At 42.7% G+C, this 14,630-nt stretch overlaps 1 protein-coding gene across 2 annotated transcripts in view; it reads left to right on the top strand.

The window, feature by feature from the left end:
* The window catches only part of PRMT7 (protein arginine methyltransferase 7), a 79,542-nt gene that overhangs the window by 23,185 nt on the left and 41,727 nt on the right, over positions 1-14,630 (top strand). For both annotated transcript variants that reach the window (XM_077455450.1, XM_077455457.1), the window contains 4 exons: positions 4,919-5,099; positions 5,765-5,892; positions 12,359-12,494; positions 13,097-13,180. In XM_077455450.1, coding sequence (XP_077311576.1) covers positions 4,919-5,099; positions 5,765-5,892; positions 12,359-12,494; positions 13,097-13,180 — 529 coding nt within the window. The remainder of the gene's footprint in view (positions 1-4,918; positions 5,100-5,764; positions 5,893-12,358; positions 12,495-13,096; positions 13,181-14,630) is intronic.

Below are 14,630 nucleotides of genomic sequence, written 5' to 3'. Positions count from 1 at the left end.
GTGGCATGTAAGGGGGCGAGGCGTGCTTAAAGCGGAAGTTCCACTCTTTTAGGTGGAACTCTGCTTTAAGAAATAATTTTCTGATAATTGTTGAAAAAGTGATCCACATCACTTTTTATTTATGCAACCTATTGCTGTAATATTTATGCCACAGTCTAATTTATTACACTTGCAACAAATGTCTGAAAACTGTAAGCCCTTGTACACACGGTCGGACATTCTAACAACCAAATCCGTTGGATTTTGTCCGACGGAGTTTGTCCGAAACTGTTGCTTACACACGGTCGGACAAAGTTGTCGGAAAATCCGATTGTACATAACGTGATGACGTTATTTTATTACGACGGGACTACATTCAGGCTAGTAGCCAATAGCTTTGGTCTAGGAATTTGATCTGAGCATGCGTGGCACTTTGTCCGTCAGAGTAGGCTACACATGATCGGAGTATGTCCGATCGGAGCATTTTGTCGGAAAATTTTATAGACAACTTGGAAACGACAGAAACAGTCCGATGGAGACCACACACTGTCGGATTATCCGACAATATGGTCTGAAAGGACACATTCCGTCGGAATCTCCGACCGTGTGCACAAGGGCTTAGACATTCGCAAATTGGTCAAATACATTTACAATCGCGTGTAACTGTTTTACTTAATTGAGATAATTTTGCAAGATTTGCATACATATGGCCATCAAATTCAAAGATCATAAACATGATTTTAGCTATTGGTTTCAGCAGGTAAGTGTGTTAGGTAAGTGTTATCTGAGTTTGCAGATAGTGTACTGTACACAGTTAATCTCAGAAATATACTGATAACTTTTTTGAGGACTCTTTTTTTATACACTATTTTAGTTCAGTGAATGTTTGATTATATGTTTACATTCAAAGTTTTGGCCCTGATGATGTGGGTAATGTGTGGTCCCTGAAACACGTTGGATGTAGCACCTGCTATAGTTTTGGAATTCAACTTAATCTTAGACTCCCAAGTGTTGTGGCGCTCTGATTTTCACACACAAACCCACCCATCGCATAGACACCCCATTGGAATATTACCACAAAATGTTGGTCTTATGAATTAACCACATGCTAACCAGTGGACTTCATGTGGTTCTAACGGGATGATGCGGGCATCATTCCGGTAGTGTCTTTAGAGCCGGAGGTCAGCTACCTTGTAAATGCAATCCCACTGACACCCCCCCCCCCCCTTCAAAATCCTTCTGCAACAGCTTTACATGGATCTCCCGTCCCACCAGGAGCCCCGATCAACTACCCAGCGATTCCACTGGCTGATCACAGAGCTGAACAAAGACCAAGGTGGCTTTGTTGGACTCTGTGATGTAGTAATCCGGAAGCAATGACCTGACATCACTCCCGGTTAACCCAGATGAAAGCATTGCCTTTTTTTAAAATGAGAAGTATTTGATCACAAATCAAAGTGGTAACCTGTAAAGGCTTTTAAAGCGTCCCTTATAGATAGTAAAATTTAGGTCGTTTGTCGCCGTTGCACTGGTGTGCGCAATTTTAAAACATTACATTTTTGGTATCTATTTACTTGGCGTAACATCATCTTTTATATTTTACCAAAACATTGGGTTATGTATTGTTTTTTTTTGCATTAAAATGTTAAAAAAATATAAAAAAAACTGCAAAATCCGCCGTTTTTATTCTCCTAAAGCCTATGCTTTAAAAAAATAAATAAAATAAAATCGTACAAAAAATACATATTTTCACATGTAAACAAAAGTGTCAGAAAAGGGCCTGGTCTTCAAGTGGTTAATTAAGATCTAAGAATATCTACCCAAGGTCAGTGTATCCCATTAAGCAGATGTTGGCATACGTTCGATTGGTGTAACATTTGGAAATAGAGCAATGCTGCTTTCATAAATGCCCCTCATTCTTTTTACAGCTTAGAAATAAAGTGCAGAAAACATGCTGCAGAGGACTCTGGAGCTCCACCTGTTAGCTGAACAATGTAAATATTCTATATTTATATTATATATATAGTATTTTAGATTTACTCTACTAAAATACATTTTTAGAAAGTCCTATAATATCAAAAATAAATCTCATATAATCATTTTAAACGCAATAGTTTCCATGGCTGGCTTTTACACTAGCATAAATTCTGCCCGAACTTTGGTTGTTCGGATGTTCTGCGAACACCGAACAATATGCGACATTCGAGGCAAATTCTAAAGTCGCCGGAACACCGTTAAAGTCTGTGGGACATTAACATGAAAGATCAAAAGTGTTCATTTTAAAGGCCTATATGCAAGTTATTATCATAAAAAGTGTTTGGGGACCCGGGTCCTGCCCCAGGAGACATGCATCAATGAAAAAAATTTTTTTAAAGACGCCAGTTTTTTCGGGAGCAATGATTTTTTTTTTTTTTTTTTTAATCCTTAAAGTGAAAGAATAAAAATGAAATATTCCTTTAAATAATCATGCCTGCGGGTGTCTATAGTATGTCTGTTTTCCCATGTTTAGAACAGAATCACATCTAAAGGAAAAATTGTCATCTAAAACGGCAATATAGATAAAAATCATTGAAAAAAAAAGAGCATGGGACCCCCCCCCCCCCCAGTCCATTACCAGGCACTTTGGGTCTGGTATGAATATTAAAGAGAACCCCAAACCAAAATTTTAAAAAAAATTGCGTGGAGGTCCCCCTAAAATCCATACCAGGCCCTTCGGGACAAGGGCCACAGCCCCATAACTCTTGCCCAGTGGTTGTGGGGGTATGCGGGCGGGGGGCTTATCGGAATCTGGAAGCCCCCTTTAACAAGGTGCTTTGGTGGGCTACCCCAAAGCACCCCCCCATGTTGAGGGCATGTGGCCTGGTACAGTTTGGGAGGGGCGCTCTGTCCCCCCCCCTTTTCTTTCGGCCTGTCAGGTTGCATGCTCGGATAAGGGTTTGGTATGGATTTTGAGGGGACCTTTTTTTTTTAAATTTTGGCGCAGGGTTCCCCTTAAAATCCATACCGGACCTAAAGGGTCTAGTATGGATTTTGAGGGGGGCCCCTACGCCATTTTATTTTTTTTAATTTGGCGCACGGTTCCCCTTAATTTCCATATCAGACCTGAAGGGCCTGGTATGAATTTTAGGGGGCCCCCCATGCATGTTTTTTTTATTTTTTTACATTTTGGTTCGGGACTCCCCTTAATATTTATACCAGACCCAAAGGGCCTGGTAATGGACTGGGGGGATCACATACTCATTTTTTTCAATGATTTTTATTGCCGAGACCCGACAATTCATTCATTACAGCCATGATCAGATTTAAATGACAATTTCTCCTTTAGAAATGTAATTTTGCTGTTGTACTGTTCTAAACACGGTAAAAATGCGCCACTTTACAGGCATACTATAGATGCCTGTCCCCGTCCGTCCCGCACTCTGTGATCACTGAGACCGTCAGATTCAGCTGATCAGATTGGGTTAAAGGGCCAATCACAGCAGCCCTTTACCACTTGATCAGCTGTGTCCAATGACAGCTGATCACGGCATGAGGAGAGATGATAACTGGCTTGTGTTTAAAGGGACATCGACACTGATAATCAGGGCACTGATTATCAGTGCCAGCCAGTGCTGCCAATCAGTGCCCACCAGTGCCGCCTCATCAGTGCTCATCCATGTCACCTATCAGTACTCATAAGTGCATCCTGTCAGTGCCCATCAGATCAGCCTCATCAGCGCACATCAGTGAAGGAGAAAAACTACCCGTTTGCTAAATTTTATAATAAACTATATAGAAAAAAATATATATATTTATTTTGGCCTGTTTTTTCATTTGTTTATCAAAAAAAAAAAAACTCACTGGTGATTAAATACCACCAAAATAAATCTCTTTTCTTTATCGTACATCATGGGACACAGAGCAGTCATTACTATATGGTTATACGCCACCTACTGGTGAATGGACACTGGTAAATCAATCAAACAAGAAGCCCTCCCCTATATAACCCCTCCTACACAGGAAGTACCTCCATTTTGTAGCAAGCACTAAACTTCCCAGACAAGAGGGGAGGGACCTTTGTGTCCCATGATGTACTCCAAGAAAAAAGATTTTACAGGTAAGCTGTAGAAGAAAATCCCAATTTCTTTATCGTACATCATGGGACACAAAGTAGTCATTACTATATGGGATGTCCCCAAGCAATGCCCCTGAGGGGAGGGAGACACCATTGCAGAAACTGCCACTATTACTGTTTGCAATACGCTGAGACCAAAGGCAGTCTGCTCCATGTTCTTGACATCCACCTAGTAAAAACCCTGTGGATATATAAACTTAAAGACCAAATATCGGTCTTGCACACCTGGACCACCGACACCTGATGACGGATGGCCAACTCCCACACACCTAGAAGAGAATCTCTCCCCAGAAAAAAATGCTCATTAAAATCATAGGCATCATTGATAAACTGGCAGATACACTGCTAAACATTCGACCTGGATGCCGCCTGCCCTTCCTGGGCTCTTCTGGCTACACAAATCAGGATTCCTGACCTGTGCCGACAACTCAAGGAGACCCTGAGTGTCTGAATTACCTCTAGAGTAGGTAGTGATCTTTCTCCTGCTGACTGTGGATTCAAAGGTGCATAATGACTGCTCTGTGTCCTGTGATTTTACGGGAAAGCTGTGGAAAAAATCCTAATATTTGTGTGAAAAAAACTATAAAAGTTTCTTTTGGTTACAGTGTTGCATGGCCGCACAATGGTCATTCAAAGTGTGACAGCGCTGAAAGCTGAAAATTGGCTTGGGCAGGAAGGGGGTAAAAGTTGTTAATGGAGTGCAACTTGTCATGCGACTTTGACCTCATGTAAGCATGACAAATCGCCGCAGTGTGAACCGAGCCTAAATATGAAATGTGTATGAGAATACATTTGTGTCACTCTCACCCATTTCTCCGTTTGCAGAGTGGATTTCAGCCAGCAGGTCAGCAGTGCCACTGTCATTCATCCTGTCAAGTTTACATCTGTGGCCAATGGTGCCGCCCAGGTTGTTCTGTCATGGTGGGACATAGATATGGATCCTGAAGGCACAATCAATTGTACTATGAAGCCAGGGTGGCTATATCCCACTGACCATCCTGTCCCGGTAAGTGATGGAACAGTCATAGGCACTTTTATAAAATGTTGCAGTTTGAACATAAATACTTTTTTTAATGATGATTTACAGCCAGAAAGTATAACATTTTTGGCATTTAACCACTTCAGCCCCAAAAGGTTTTCCCACCCCCCCCTTCATGACCAGGGCATTTTTTGCCAAAAAGCACTGCATTATTTTAACTGACAATTGCACGGTTGTGTGATGCTGTACACAAAATTTATGTCCTTTTTTTCCCACAAATAGCGCTTTCTTTTAGTAGTATTTGATCACCTCTGCTGTTTTTATTTTTTGCGCTTTAAACAAAAAAAAGCGACCATTAAAAAAAAAAAATTATATATATTATTTATTTTACTTTTTGCTATAAAATACATCCAATAAAATTTTTAAAAAAAATCTAATTTCTTCATCAATTTAGGCCAATATGTATTCTGCTACATATTTTTAGTTAAAAAAAAACCATTGATCGGCGGGTCCAAGCTCCCTGTCTGCAATCAAAACAAAAATAACCTACCTGTACATGACTTTGCGCAGGAGGTGTCTCCTAACTTGTTAGGTATTGGTTGAAAACTGTGTTATAGGGTGTTGTGCTGTGTATAACATTTGAATGTTTTTTTTTTTGTTCTTTGAATTATTATTTTTTATTTAATGTCTAGTGGCGGGATCACTGGATGCAGTGCGTGTATTTCTTGCCTGAGGAGCGAAAGGTGACGGTGGGGGAAGAGCTCTGTCTCACAGCTTATCAAGATGACTATTGTGTATGGTACAAGCTTATAAAACCTGGGTAATTCATATTCTTCATAGTCATAGTTTACATTTTAATTTTCCATTGATATTATGTGATGACATTTTAAGTGATATTAAACCCAAATACAAAAATGTAGTAAATTGCAGCTTACCAATTCTCAGATTTGGTGGATGCATTCGTTTTTTTTTTTTTTTTTCTTTATTTTCACCTGGTGATCCAGCCAGTAAGTCTGATATTTTTCAACTTTAACGAACCAAGCTGGCCAGACAAAGTAGCAGTTAGTGTTTAGACAAACCTTTTACCACTGGAAGGGGTGCTTACAATGATCAACTTTTATTAATTTGTTTAAAACCTTTATCCCGAAAGGGGGAACAAAATGTTTGCTACAACTGCTTATAAAGTGTTATCTGGAGTTCAGCTTAAATTTGTTAGTAAAGTCTATCTAAATCTGCTAGCTTAATGCTTACCTCTCCCAAAACTGACAATGTTGCTGTCCAAAGGTGTCTGCTTTACTACTTCATCCTGAGTTGAGACTTCCTAAGACAGGAAGTGTGTTAGTGGCTGGATTACCAGTAGAAATAAAGGAAAAAAGCCTAAAAATAAAAATATTGCAGTCACCCCTTCTTGGGAGGATTGGTAAGCTGCAATATATATTTTGGGTTTAATGCTGCTTTTAAAGGGGAGGTCCACCCTAAAAAAATGAATAAAAAAAAAATGCATAAAAAGCCTGCAAAAGAAAATAAAAAAAAAAGATTTTTTTTTCACTTACCAGAAATGGCTGTTGCTAGGCAGATCGTCCTAATCTGCCTCTTCCTATTCCGCGGTGATCTTCTGTCTTCTCCTCGCGTTGTCTTCTGAGGAATGGGGCGCGGTGTATTGTGGGAACTGTGTGTCCCACAACACAGCGTGCCCCATTCACATGCGCAGTAGGAAACGGGCAGTGAAGCCGCAAGGCTCCACTGCCTGTTTCCCTTACCTTTGATGGCGGCGCCGGGACCCGAGAGCCGAGGGACGGATCGGCCTCGGGCGGCCGACATCGCGGGCACCCTAGAAAGGTAAGTGCTTATTAACTTATAAGTGCCCTTTAAAGCTGATGTTTAATTTGCTTATATTTTGCTTTCACTGTCTCTCCTTTCCCCCCTCATCAGGCTAATTATAAGTATGAAATAAAACCTTTCTGTTTTCATTATATTAGTATTTTAGATTGTGATTTTTATCATTAGGTCTTTGTACTTCTCTATGCAATGCAGACAGGTCAAGTTTAAAGAAACTATTAGATAAGCACCTGAACGACCGCAACATACAGGGATATACAATGTAATACTGACATATAATCACACACATAGGTTGGACTTCAGTGGCGGCTGGTGAAGTTTTTGGATGGGGGGGGCCCATCATGACCCCGCCCATCATGACCCCGCCCACCATTTTGGCCCCTCCCACTTCTCATAAAACACACCCCTTATGTAATCGGGAAAAAAAATTGACGTGGGTTCCCCCTCCGAGAGCATACCAGGCACTTAGGTCTGGTATGGATTCCAAGGGGAACCCCCTACGCCGAAAAAACGGCGTGGGGGTCCCCCCCAGATCCACACCAGACCCTTATCCGAGCACGCTACCCGGCCGGCCAGGAAAGGGGGTGGGGACGAGCGGGCGCCCCCCCCCTCCTGAGCCGTACCAGGCCGCGTGCCCTCAACATGGGGGGGTGCCTTGGGGGAGGGGGGGCGTGCGGCCCCCCCACCCCAAAGCACCTTGTCCCCATGTTGATGAGGACAAGGGCCTCTTCCCGACAACCCTGGCCGTTGGTTGTCGGGGTCTGCGGGCGGGGGGCTTATCGGAATCCGGGAGCCCCCTTTAATAAGGGGGCCCCGGATACCGGCCCCCCACCCTATGTGAATGAGTATGGGGTACAATGTACCCCTACCCATTCACCTGTGAAAAAAAGTACAAAAAAAAAACACAACACAGGGTTAAAATATTTTATTGCACAGCTCCGGGGGTCTTCCGTCTTCGGGGGTCTTCTCGCCGGACTCCTCCGCTATCTTCTTGTAGCTCTTTTGCTAGCGGAGGAGTCCGGCTTTCTTCCTCCCCGCCGGCCTCTTCTCCAGACTTCGGGGGTCTTGTCCCCCTCTTCGGTTCTTCTGCCGGGCCACCGCGCCTTCTTATAGCTCTTTTAGAGGCGGTGGCCCGGTCTTCTGCTGCCGCCGCCGCCGCCCGTTCTTCTTCTTCTCCTTCTTCTCCAGGAGATGTTGCCTCGACGATCTCCCTGGCCGGAATGCCAGGGACGCGCTGCGCTGCCACTTTTATAGAAGAACAATGGGGCGGTGTCACATGGGTTGATGTCACATGGGTTGGTCACATGGGTTGATGTCACATGGCGACTGTGACATCAACCCATGTGACCAACCCATGTGCCATCAACCCATGTGACACCGCCCCATTGTCCCTATATAAGTAGCAGCGCAGCGCGTCCCTGGCATTCCGGCCAGGGAGATCGTCGAGGCAACATCTCCTGGAGAAGAAGGAGAAGAAGAAGAAGAAGAACGGGCGGCGGCGGCGGCGGCAGCAGCAGAAGACCGGGCCACCGCCTCTAAAAGAGCTATAAGAAGGCGCGGTGGCCCGGCAGAAGAACCGAAGAGGGGGACAAGACCCCCGAAGTCGGGAGAAGAGGCCGGCGGCGAGGAAGAAAGCCGGACTCCTCCGCTAGCAAAAGAGCTACAAGAAGATAGCGGAGGAGTCCGGCGAGAAGACCCCCAAAGACGGAAGACCCCCGGAGCTGTGCAATAAAATATTTTAACCCTGTGTTGTGTTTTTTTTTGTACTTTTTTTCACAGGTGAATGGGTAGGGGTACATTGTACCCCATACTCATTCACATAGGGTGGGGGGCCGGTATCCGGGGCCCCCTTATTAAAGGGGGCTCCCGGATTCCGATAAGCCCCCCGCCCGCAGACCCCGACAACTAACGGCCAGGGTTGTCGGGAAGAGGCCCTTGTCCTCATCAACATGGGGACAAGGTGCTTCGGGGTGGGGGGGCCGCACGCCCCCCCTCCCCCAAGGCACCCCCCCATGTTGAGGGCACGTGGCCTGGTACGGCTCAGGAGGGGGGGGGGCGCCCGCTCGTCCCCACCCCCTTTCCTGGCCGGCCGGGTAGCGTGCTCGGATAAGGGTCTGGTGTGGATCTGGGGGGGACCCCCACGCCGTTTTTTCGGCGTAGGGGGTTCCCCTTGGAATCCATACCAGACCTAAGGGCCTGGTATGCTCTCGGAGGGGGAACCCACGTCAAATTTTTTTTCAGAAATTTGGCGTGGAGTTCCCCCTTCAGAGCTCATTCTCTGATTGGCCACGGCAAAAGTCGCCTGGCCTGGGGAAACCTTTCTGGCTGTGAAAGCTTTTTGCATTCATTCAGCTAAATGCACGAACATTCTCCACAAAGTAGAGGCTAGAAAGCCTTTATGCGGTGACTCACCTCTCACTGTCTGGCAGCTCCGCTCGGGCTAAGGAACGGAGCTGCCTACGTCACTTCCGGGTTTCGTGAAGCAGCCGAAAGCCGGAAGTGACTGCCTGTCTAAGAATGACAATGCTCCCGCCCGTAGAATCACAGTGATTTTACGGGCGGAAGCTAGTTGGCGTTCTGCAGTGCGCCGCAAGGCGGGTTTTTAACCCGCAAATGAAGCGCCATGGATGCAATCTTGTGATTGCATGGACGTGGCACTTCTCATAGTGCACTGTGACCGGCGCCACAGTACACTATGTTAAATTGTTAAATGACATTTTTTTTTTTTTTTAAATGTCTTAAAGGGCCCGTTTTTTTTTTTTTAGTTTTTTTTTAACTTTTTTTTTTTTTTTTACACCTAGGGAGAGGGGGGCGGCGCCCGGCCGCCCCCTATGGGCGGGCCGCCACTGTTGGACTTGTGTCTTTTTTCAACCTCACCTACTATGTAACTATGTTGGTGTGAGGGGCTGGTAGAGTTCACCACAAAACGCAATTTCTGTCGTTTTGGTGGATTGTGATGGGACAGTTCAGACTGTTCAATTGTTTCAATATTGAAAGTGAGATCTTGGAGACAGAGAACTTTTATCTGCCACATGCCTTTACCTGTTGAATTTCGTTTCCTTAGGAAGCAGTCGCTGCAGAACAGGCTTTATGGCTGCATTATTTATTTTTAAATATAAAAGATTTTATATTTAAAATCTGCAAGCTTAACGCTTACCTCTCCCAAAACTGATCTTTTCTTGTAGCACAGGAGAGGCCTGACCTGGCACATATTGAAGCTCCCCTTCACCACAAAGAGTCTGTATGTGCAAAACTACATTTGTAAGTTAAAGAATCTCTATGACAAAAATAATTCTTGGGCGAGCCATAGATGATACAATTTTCTTTTCCTTCCACTACAGATGGAAGGAAAGAAAGGCCTTCCCTGTCAGCAGAACACAATGATCACTGCCGGCAGCTATAGCCAACGACATAGATCGCATGCAAAAATTCTAAAAAGGCTGGTTGTACTGAAGTCGATCGATGGATCGACTTCAGTACAACCAGCCTAAAGTGGGGTATAAAGTGATCAGTGCAACCTTCTATATTAATCCTGTGTAAATATCTCCAAGACAGAAATGTGTAGATGATCTCAATATATAAATCCTGAGAAAAATAAGCGATAATTACTGTGCAAATAAGCAATATGTAGATGTGAATGATCTCAATATATAAATCCTGTGAAAAAGGAGCAATATATACTATGCAAATAAGCAATATATACTGTGCAAAATACGCAAAACTATGTGCAAATCATATGTAAAGACACAGTATGTCCAATGCAAAGCAAGCAAATAAATAATGTGCAAAAAATATATCCTGCAAATGCTGGTATACAATACGATTGATCTTGATGGTGTAAAAAGTCCCAAATGGTTACAAACAATAAAGCTCAACCACAATAATGATGGAGCAATCTATAATTGCAGAATAGTCCACGATATTAAAGGTGAAACATATATATATATATATATATATATATATATATATATATATATATATATATATATATATATATATATATATATATATACATAGATAGATATGTGCAAAAACTGAATAAAATCTTTGTAGACTTCATGAATCCTATTTAATAATACTTAATGCTCTCTGGACTCTTACTTCAATAAAGAGTGTATGTAGCCTTAATGATGCATTGGCTGTAAAACATGTAACAATCACCCAATCTTTAAATCCAGTAATGACTGATGAAGACTGATAGTGTTTTTCCAGACGCTACTAATCCGAATATAAGTGATGGCCTCCGGGATCTCCACGTGCTCATTCACACACAAACAGCATATGTAAAGGATAAAAAGAGGGCTCCCATAGTGCAAAACCGTATAAATGGATTTATTTAAATAGCCAAATGGGCACTTACAAAGAAAAGATAAAAAAACACAGCAGAACTGTAAACAAACGGCGTTTAAGATGCCTCTTACGTCACTACCCTCTTACGTCACTACCGGTTCCAAAAAAATCCGGCCACTCCCTATGCAATACGTCACGCACTTGACTTCATCAGGAGAACCGGACTGGTTCTAAAGTCCATCAATTTATATGTGAAGACAGGAAGTACGTCGGTAGCCATTTTGTTGGCGTTATGTCTCCTACATGGAGGCTGTCATTTTTTGGGTAGTCCAAAACACGGACTTGTATTATAGTAGCGACCATATTTATGGTGGGTAAACAAACCCAAAATACTGGTACTGTGAACACTACTAAAGCAATCATTAGCAGTAATGTTCTCATATTAAAAATAATAATCATCATGATAAAAAATCTTTAATAATAACAAGGCAAACATGTATCTCATAGATGGCATAGATAATAACAAAACACTTATTTTAATTACTGCAGATATGAAGGTCTGCAAGTAACGACTATATTGCAAAGACTGTAAGCAAATAATTAAATTAGTCACTATAAAATGAAAATGTTAAAATATAATATAATGTTTAAAAATAGTACAACCAGCCTGCCTATACATGGATTAAATCTCGGCCAGTCCCTGCTGAACTATCTGAGATTCGATGCATCCATGACCAGCTTTAGCATCTAAGAATTTAACATCAAACACAACCTGTACTGAGAGAAATATAATGGCTATGTCCTATACCTGCTCCCCTCGCCAGACCCTGTAATTCCTCCCACTGACTGTTACATCCTAAAGTGATGTTTGAGCCAGTGAGAGGAACCCTGGTTTTCAATGAGAATAGCAGAGATTCATAGTGATGTGTAGTAGTTCTAAGCAACTATAACAAATGATCACAGATTGGCTTAACTAAATGAATGAAAGCTGGTGATGCTGTTTAGTACATATTTGCTGTTTAGGTTGCTATATAATGTTGCAGATGGTTATATTACAATCTCATGTTTGCCACATTCTAGAATTGAAAACATGCTTTTGTTTTTATTGGGAGCAGACTTGAAAGTGCATTCGTGATAATTAAGCCTCTATATTGCAGCCTGGAGAAGAGCAGTTCAGTATCAGATGAACGCCCGGTGTGTCACTGCGGAGCTCATATCATTTGGAACCGTACACGTTTCGGGGAACTAAACGACCAGGGAAGGATGGCGAAGTATAAAGCCGCCATGAGTAAGGTAATGGAGCTGTGGAATGGTTGCCACTGTAATAACATGTAGCTTGCCTTTACATATTTTCAACTTCTATGTTCTGTGAGGCTTCTTAGCTTCAAAATCCAACACACCTTGCTGCACATAATGCAATTTTTGCATGCCTCTTAGTGCTTGAAATCATTGCTTTTAATAATTGAGTAATCTTTTGATATAAGAATACAAAAAAGTGTCCTTTTTAAAGTAGGTAAAATGTATCCTGTCTGCTCAGCTAAGCAGCAATTGGAAGGGACTAGTCTGTATAGCCTTTTAAGAAGTGTAACTTTCATTTTTACATTCTATGAAGCCCAAATATAGAATTGCATGAACAACTTCTAGGTTTGAAAATTCTGCACCAATTCTATGTAAGTGACTAACCAGCACTGTTGAAGTTGTGCCAAACCTCTCCCATGTATTTGTATTATCGCACTGCAGAATGAAGATGGTAAACTAGTGAAATACAGGGCACTAGTGTCTCTAAAAGAAAAGAGGGAGAATGACCAACTATAATGACTTCTGTACTAAAGACTGCATAATTTCATTCTATTTTCCTTTGCTCTAATGTAGTGTTTTTTTAATCACTCATGCAGATCCTGACACCAAGCTCTGTGTGCTTGTGTATAAGTGATGGCAGTTTGCTACCCTTGCTGGCTTATTCTATTGGAGCAGCTCAGGTAATGTCTATAACCCTTTTGGTGAATGTCTAAAGTAAAAACAAAATGACATGTCTAAATGATGTTGATCCAGAGATACAGCATCTCACGGTATAAACAAATCTTTAATTTTAAGTAGAAGTTGAGATTGGCTCTGCTGTCTTTAGTCTTTAATGTTCGCATTGATCCTCTAATGTGATGAGTGAGCTTAAAAGAGAAGTATGGGATATAAAAAAATAAACATACTGCATACTCACCTAGCTGGATACAGCATCTGTCCCCTGCTGCCTTCAAGGCTGAGAACTGTGCAATCAAACACTGCTGATCGCTCAGTTCTCAGTCTTCAGGCTGGCCAGAGCCAGTGACTGTCAGTCAAGGGCTCTCTCTGCTCTGCCCCTCCAGTTCTCACTGGAGTGCCGAGCTGTGCAGGGGCAGGAGCGGCTGGTCTCAGGCTCTCAGCGCTGTGCTGAGAGGCTGAGCCAGCTGCCACTCAGGCATCTGGGTGGATCCCGACATTGAAATCGGCATCCCTCCAGAGTCTGGAGCAGCTCAGTGACATCAGCAAAAAACAACAAAAGTCCTAGTGCATGGAAGTGTCCAGTCAGGTGGGTATGGAGGGTTAATAGCCGACCGCTGCTCCCAATCTCATGAGAGCAGATGAGGAAACAATCGAACAATACAAAGGGGGACGCACTAGTCCGGTATGTAAACACGACATGACAGGAAGTAAAAAAAAAAAAAAAACTGTAATGAACTAATCCCAAAAAAACAACACCCATAGCCTAACAAAAGGATGAAATTAATTCACTGCCACTCGCAAGTCGGGTAGAGGCTACAGCTGTGCCTGGTGGAATGGATGTCTGGAACTCAGATGGTATAAGATTTTAGGAAATCGAGACATGTAGTTGCTTTCTGTTTTTAGGTGGGTTCTACTGACCTTTACACTGAGTGCAGAGCGTTTTTGATTCTTGTACGATTTTCTGTGGCTCGCCATAACCTTTTTGGTTGTATTGTCTCGTTGGGCTCCAAGCCCTGCTCCATAGAAGGTTTACACTGCAATAATAATGACCAACAAACCTGAAACAGCTGTAGGTGGTGTGCAATTGTTGCCTTCATAATATTAGTCTGTATCTATGCTGTATACCAGCTGTTCTGGATGCAGAGTTGGCCCGTGGGGCAGAAGGAAATGACTTCTGTGACTCTTCCCACAAGCAGATATAAGAAGTTTCTACTAGCGATGAACCGAATTTCAGTGGGCGAAACATATCAGTGGAAAATGTAGTTTTCTGCATTTTGCCAATAGAGAAAATGCATGCGATTTTACCACAGTTTTACTGTGCTTATGGTGTGTTTTTCATAGGTCGCGTGACTCAAAAACTGCATCAAAAACATAACATGGGAGACTTGTTAATGCGTTCTAGATGCGTTATCAATGTGTTTCAACAGGGAGGTGTGTTTTTGGTGAGGTTTT

Source organism: Lithobates pipiens, unplaced genomic scaffold (assembly GCF_037356315.1).
Source record: "Lithobates pipiens isolate NorthernLeopardFrog02 unplaced genomic scaffold, aLitPip1_a1.2 Scaffold_10, whole genome shotgun sequence".
NCBI lineage: Eukaryota > Metazoa > Chordata > Amphibia > Anura > Ranidae > Lithobates > Lithobates pipiens.
Note: the sequence above shows the minus strand (reverse complement) of the source record. Positions and strands in the feature narration are given on the sequence as shown.